The sequence below is a fragment of the Penaeus monodon genome, chromosome 9, assembly GCF_015228065.2.
Source record: "Penaeus monodon isolate SGIC_2016 chromosome 9, NSTDA_Pmon_1, whole genome shotgun sequence".
Lineage (NCBI taxonomy): Eukaryota > Metazoa > Arthropoda > Malacostraca > Decapoda > Penaeidae > Penaeus > Penaeus monodon.
The window spans coordinates 7062434-7069933 of NC_051394.1; the positions used below are offsets into that span (position 1 = coordinate 7062434).

Here is a 7500-nt window from a genome sequence, read left to right on the forward strand (position 1 = left end):
CTCTGGCCTGTATCTTCACGCCCTTCTCGAGGCGGAGCAGCCGTGAGCGTGGGCCTCCGAACGTGTGGCAGATGAACGTCCTCTCTCCATGAACGGCCCAGTTCCATGACCACGTTCCTGCCGTGACCTCCCGTGACCTCTGCGCAGCGAGGTTGGAGGCCGGGCTTTGTCAGGCTGTCAGTGCTCCGTTTGTTTCCTTCTTCTCGGGTAAAATGTTATGCTGCGGCAGGATGAAATTTCTTAATTAGTTCCTCCGTAATTGGAGACGAGAATCAGATCTCGCCTCTCGGACTACCGTTCGCGGCGGTCCCCGGAATGCGCGCGATTAAGCTTGATCATATATAGGAAATATTCTTTCTTTGTTCATTGTTATTGCTTCATGCTCCTGTGCTTGCTCCATGTCCAGTTTCCCTTTCATAATAGGATGCAATATCCCCATTGCACCTTACCTGTATAGAACTTTACGTGTGCAAAATTTCACACCGAAGGCCAGTGTTTACCAATCCATTAGCCCTACTTTGGGAAACGTGGGTGGTTCTCGGGGCTCATGCTCTTGTTTATTCTTTTCCTAATCTTTGTCGAATACGGAATTCCACGTGAAAAATAAATTGTTTTGATATAAAAATCACACGTTTCTTGAGTACCACCCAGGAAGATGTATTCCATTGCCATAAATAGTACGGAAGAGAAAGAGACTGTGAAGAAGCATAAGATAATGATGATGATAACAATTACGTAAGGAGAGAGAAGATGGCGGACAAGAAGAATGTAGAGGGGGGGAGGAGGAGGAGGAGGAATAAGGAAGAAAGAAGTGGAGAAGGATTAAAAACAAGAAACAAAGAAAAAGGGAGGAATAAAATAGTCCACTTAATTTCCCTCTCGTCGGAAGCATGAAGACAATGCCACTCCTTCTCAGTCTTTTATTTCGACATTCGCAAATACACGATGCTGCGTGACTGTGCTTTGGCCCCAAGTATGCACATCAAAGCCCCACGAGAGCTGCCAGACGACCTCACAACACTCCAAAAGTATCTTCGGGAATCGGGCTAAAGACTTGCATACCCCAGTGTGTTGAGGGTGACTCCTGTGTTATTCTCGCCGCTTGTTTAAACACAGGACTGAATCTCGTTGGGGGAAATAGCTGCGAAGGTTGAAATTTTACGCCCTGGCTGAGCTGACGGTTTTGGATGCGACTTTGAGAGGGAGGAATGATGCTTTGGGAGATCTAACTTTCTTTCTTTTTTTCGGGGAAAACGAGTTTGAGATAAAAAGTTATGCTTTGAGTGATCAAGCACGGTGGAGGACGATTTCGAGATAAGGAATTAAGCTTGGTGTGATATTACAATTTTGGGAAACGATATGACGATAAGAATGGGTGATAGAACACTCCTGAAAACGACTTTGAGCTGCAGAACAATGCCTTAGGCGAAAGAACACTTGCAAAAAGCAACTTTGAGAACAGGAGGTTTTGTTTTTACTTCAGGTGACAGAACTCTCCTGGAAGCGACTCTGAGAGAAGGAACACTTTTGAAAACGACTTTAGGGCTGAAGAATAAAGCCTTAAATACCTGGCAGAACACTTTTGAGAAATCGCTTTTGTGGTATGGAATTGTGCCTCGGGATATCTTATACTTTTGGAAACTACTTTATGATTGGAGAGATTTCATAGTTTTGGAAATGACTTCACGATAAGAAATGTTACTTTTAATGCTACGGAAAATAAAAAAACGACTGTTATTTTGGATTTTTAAACGATATTACTGTATATATAATAATAATAATAATAATAATAATAATAATAATAATAATAATAATGATAATAATAATAATAATAATAGTAATAATCCTACGTGTGGTACGATTTTGAAGCAAGTGATGTCGATGTTTTATTATTGAAGAAATGTTGAAAGGCAGGTTTCAAATAATTATATTTTTGGGTGTTAGGATTAGCGGATTTCTGAAGTCATTATGTTTATGGCCGTCTTGATACCATGGGGAAATTTATGAGGCAAGGGATTATATTTTAGGGAATAAAACACTGCTGATTTTTAAGCTTTCTTGTTCCTTAGGGTTACATTATAGGTATTTGGGAAGGTAAACTGAAGCGTAAAATCGTAATTAAGATTAATCATTTAATTATGTGGCATTGTTCTTCAATAGAATTTTATTGATTTTCTAAAGATTTTTGGTAAAATATACCTAATCGGGGAATTCATTATTTGTTTGGTGATATATTTTATGGAAACGAAGCTTAGGGAAATGGATAGTTATACTGATAATAGTATTCAGAAAAAAAGTTGCTTAAAAAGAAATTATATATATATATATATATATATATATATATATATATATATATATATATATATATATATATATATATATATATATATATATATAATTAACTGCTATTTCGTGAACAAGATGACAACATCTACAGCAACAAAAATAACAACAACAAAAAGAACAGCAATGGTGACCATGATAATGATGATAACAATGATAACTACATCAAAGCTAATCATCATTATCAATGTGGTGATGATAATGACGTTAAAACTAAAACGACATCTGCAACAACACCATCAACAAGAACAATAATAACAACAAAATCAAGAACAAGAAGAATAACAACAACAACAATAACAATGAGAGTTAAACTGGTAATAAAAACAATCTAGCCATAGGAAAACCCAGGCATTCCTTTTTTGGTAAAAAATAAGATAGCAAACCAAACTATAATGAAGTTCACTGCATCACTATAGAAACTGTTTCCTTAAATTGGTAATGATTGTATTATTGCTGCTACTACAACTACTACTACTTTTAATAACAGATAATAATTGCGAGGATAATGATAGCAACAATAACAAAATCAACAAATGCAACAACAATATCAATAAGAGTGATAACGGTGATGGTAATAATAATAATGATAATATTAATAGTAATAATGATATTAATAATAATAAGATAATAATAATATTATCATTGTTAATAATAATAATAACAACAACAACAACAATAATAATAATGATAATGATAACTATAGTAATAAAGACGATAATGATCATAATAATAGTACAATAGTAATGATAACGATAATAACGATAACATCAACAAAGAACAAACATCAATAAAGGTAACCCTCCCCCCGCACCCCAACCCCCCCTTTCCCCCCCACGAACACACCCACACTTCCCGGCACAAGGACAAATGACGACATAAATCCCCCAACGAAATCCCACGGCGAAACTCTCTCATCTCCGCGGAAAAAACGCCCAACTTTAAAAGGCAAGGGCGCCTATTTGATATTAAAAAAGGGAATAGAGGAAGAGGGAGGGAGGGAGAGGGAGGAAGGGAGTAGGAAGGGAAGGAGTGGGAGAGAGAGAGAGAGAGAGAGAGAGAGAGAGAGAGAGAGAGAGAGAGAGAGAGAGAGAGAGAGAGAGGAGAGAGAGAGAGAAGAGAAGAGAAGAGAAGAGAAGAGAAGAGAAAAGAGAAGAAAAGAGAGAGCACAGAAAAAAAAAAACATCGTCCGTGAAACAAAAGCGAAAGGTTGAATATCAATAAACCATCGTTTTCTTCCAGATTTTCGGCCCTCGTTTCCACAGCCGAAGTTGCCGTTGTTGTTTTCCGTCGATAGAACGCCTGTTTCGGGCGACGAATCGGCGTAAATCGACCTCTTTTTCGCCGGTATACGAGCAGCGGACAACTGACAAGCTAGTTGGGCGTGACCCCATTTCCTTGGCGGACTGGACAAGCTCGCAAAGGACAAATGCCTTGCCAATGATGTCATATCACTCAACTCCTTTATCGTTATCATCTTGACAAGTGAAGCCTTAATTGATTAATTGGACACGGGATGACCGGCTTCATGCAATGTTGCGCAAGGCTCAGTCGGTTTTTTACGTTCTTTGTTACCGATAATATGATCCCCCGCGGCGGGAGCTGGCAACAGTGCAAATGTTACATTCCCTCGCATATATATACCGCAGACAGGAGAGCTTCGGGCACCAGTTTCATCCGCTCAAGACAACATGAAGTTTGTAAGTAAACAAACTATCGGTGTGACAGAAATGAGTTCTTGCGTTTAGTGTGATTATGTATTAAGAACTCCGGTGATCTACTTAGCTCGTGAAACAACACGTATGGATTGTATATATATATATATATATATATATATATATATATATATATATATATATATATTATATATATATATATATATATATATATATATATATATATATATATATATATATATATATGTATATATATGTATATCTGTGTATGTATATGTATAAATATATATATATATATATATATATATATATATATATATATATATATATATATAAACATAGGTATTTTCATTAATGCACACACACACACACACACACACACACACACACACACACACACACACACACACACACACACACACACACACAACATATGTATATATATATACATGTGTGTATATATATATGAATATATATATATATATATATATATATATATATATATATATAAAACATAGGCACTTTCATGAATGCACACACACACACACACACACACACACACACACACACACACACACACACACACACACACACACACACACACACACACACACACACACACACACACACATGTATATGTATATGTATATATATGTATATATATGTATATGTATATATATATATATATATATATATATATATATATATATATATATATATATAAGGACACACACATATATACGATATATTTATATATATGCATATATATAAATAAATTTATGTATATGTACACACACACACACACACACACACACACACACACACACATTTACCTACACTGTAGGTAAATGTATAAAAGTGTATAAAACACACTTCATAAAATAGATTCTGAATTTATAACTGTGCCATAATTACTAATTCGTCTGATTTTATAGGACGCTGCTGAAATCTCCATATTAAATGAGTGTCGATAAGTATTTTGACAACCTGCACAGCGACATTTTTAGATTAAAACCGAGGGAGAGAGTGCGGGGGCAAAAAAAAAGTCACAAAGTGTCTCTTAACTGGTTGTTTGACACTTAAGATAAAATTCAGTTGCATCGTAAATCAACTCTTAATTGCCATACCTACCAAGCGGATCGAGACGGTCAGGATGAAATACTAGATCATATGTAGTTAAACAATAGAAGTGGTACCGGGTATAGCAGTATCATAATGTCAATGTATTTTTCATCAACATCGAAGAAAAGAACATCTATTCAGTAGGAAAAATGCGAGGTCACACAAATTCCCGGGAAACCTCAAGAAAACCCTTTCCGTTTGCCAGGTAATTCTCTCCCTCGCCCTGGCCGTGGCCGCCGCCGCCCCTCAGTACGGCCGCCAAGACAGCTCGGAGAAGGAGGCGCCCATCCTGCGGGACGAGCGCATCCAGGAGGACGACGGAAGGTACAACTTCGACGTCGAGACAGGCAACGGCATCACCCTCTCGCAGTCCGGTTCTCCCGTGGCCGAGGGAGCCATCGCCAGCGCCGGCCAGTTCTCGTAAGTCCCGCCGCTTCGGGATCCGTCTCGGATGAATGGGTCGCCCTTCTTGGATTGGCGAGGGCTGTTGACATCTGTGACTGATTATGTTTGACTTCTGTGTCCACGTGTCCGCGCCACTCCCTCTTTCTCTCTCCTACTCCTTCTGGTTCCTCCTTCTCCTTCTCTTTGTCTCTCTCTCTCTCTCTTTCTCAGCACTTTCCTCCAACTCTATTTCATTCACATTTGACACGCTGGAGCCATTATGAGGTCGGCATCAAATCTACAATGCATATAATCATATATTTATATGTATATATATATACATACATACATATATACATATATATACACACTCATACATACATACATATACACATACACACACTGACGCATGCATAAATTGTTCCCACAGTTAATGAATAGTTTTCCGACCCTCCCTGGTAACACAGCTGCTAACGATATTTATCTGACAGCTACACCGCTCCCGACGGCACTCCCGTCAGCCTCAAGTTCGTGGCCGACGAGAACGGCTTCCAGCCCCAGAGCGACCTCCTGCCCGTGGCCCCCGAGTTCCCCCACCCGATCCCCGACTTCGTCCTCGAGCAGATCGCCTTCGCCGAGCAGCAGAGGGCAGCCCGCGCCCGCGAAGGAGGCAGATCCTATGAGTAGGAGAGTCCGCTGTGAACCTGTTTGATTCGATCCGCTCTTCACGGTTGCTAACCAAACAACGACTCCTTCGTTGACGTGTATATGTGTACATCCCTGTCTGTATTTATGGATTAATAAATGTTCTGAGTGAATGTCTGCAGCAATAACTCTCATTATGCCTTTAATGAACAAGTACTTTGGTGCGTGTGATTTCTGTAGGGCAAAAGGTCTTTCAGTGTCCTTTGACAATCGCAAAGCAATTTGCAACTACAAGATGTGACCGATCTGGTTTTGGATTATCTTAATGTTGTCTCCTTGCTGCATAGTGAATGTGCTATTAGAAAGTTCATATCATCGAAAAGGTAAAAGCAATTCTCGAAAAAAACACAACAAAGATAATAAGTCCAAGATATAACAATCATCAGTAGACACGTCACAGCCTGGAAAATAAGTGCAAGAAACGAAACAAAAATTCAGACGAAAAAGTGACCCAAGAGCGTGAGAAATGCTTGGGGTTAATACACAGCAGATAACATTTTCTCCCTCCCATGAGTGGTCGCGGCTGCCACCAATGCACCCTTTAATTCTGATGATTTGCAGTATGGAAATTTTAATCTTCACTGTTTAAGATGAATTTCATCAGCATGTGTCTTAGACAGTGAGATACAAAAGGGGGACGATTCTAATAGAGTTCGGTAAATGGTCACTGTTCTTTTTAAATTATAAATGTCGGAACAGTTTGCTTTAAAAAATGCTCCTTCGCCATAAATTCAAAACGAGATTTCATTCCAAAATACTTTTAAAATTTTCCCTGTTCGTTATAACTCTAAAAAAAGACTTATAAAAATAAAGAATAAAATGTCCACTCTTAGATATTGTTTACGAACGGTAACAAAAAGCTATCTTAGAATCTATGAATGTATAATACAGACTGCCATTAAATAGATTCAGGGTTGGACACCGTTTAAGAATTGCGAAATAAAACAAAGGGTTAAATCATGGGTGACCAAAATAAGGTTGAGAATAATATCTTTGACCAAATGCTATCTCATAGATGTAAGGTGATATGAATTAATTTCGATCCTTATTTGGGATGGATTTAAATTGTTTTATAAAATATGTTCAAAGTAATTTACTTATATGAAGATACGGAAATGGGTAGAAAAGAAAAAAATTAGCAGTAACAAAAGCATTAGGACACACACATAAGCACACACACACACACACACATGCACACGCAACACACACACACACACACACACACACACACACACACACACACACACACACACACACACACACACACACA

At 38.2% G+C, this 7500-nt stretch overlaps 1 protein-coding gene across 1 annotated transcript; it reads left to right on the plus strand.

Annotated features, from left to right (window-relative positions):
* The first annotated feature begins 3968 nt into the window (after positions 1-3968).
* On the plus strand, positions 3969-6347 carry LOC119576494 (cuticle protein AMP1A-like). Its single transcript, XM_037924181.1, has 3 exons — positions 3969-4043; positions 5347-5561; positions 6017-6347. Exons 1-3 carry the CDS (start codon positions 4035-4037, stop codon positions 6210-6212), a joined length of 420 nt encoding a protein of 139 aa, XP_037780109.1. The 5' UTR covers positions 3969-4034; the 3' UTR covers positions 6213-6347.
* The last annotated feature ends 1153 nt before the right edge of the window (positions 6348-7500 follow it).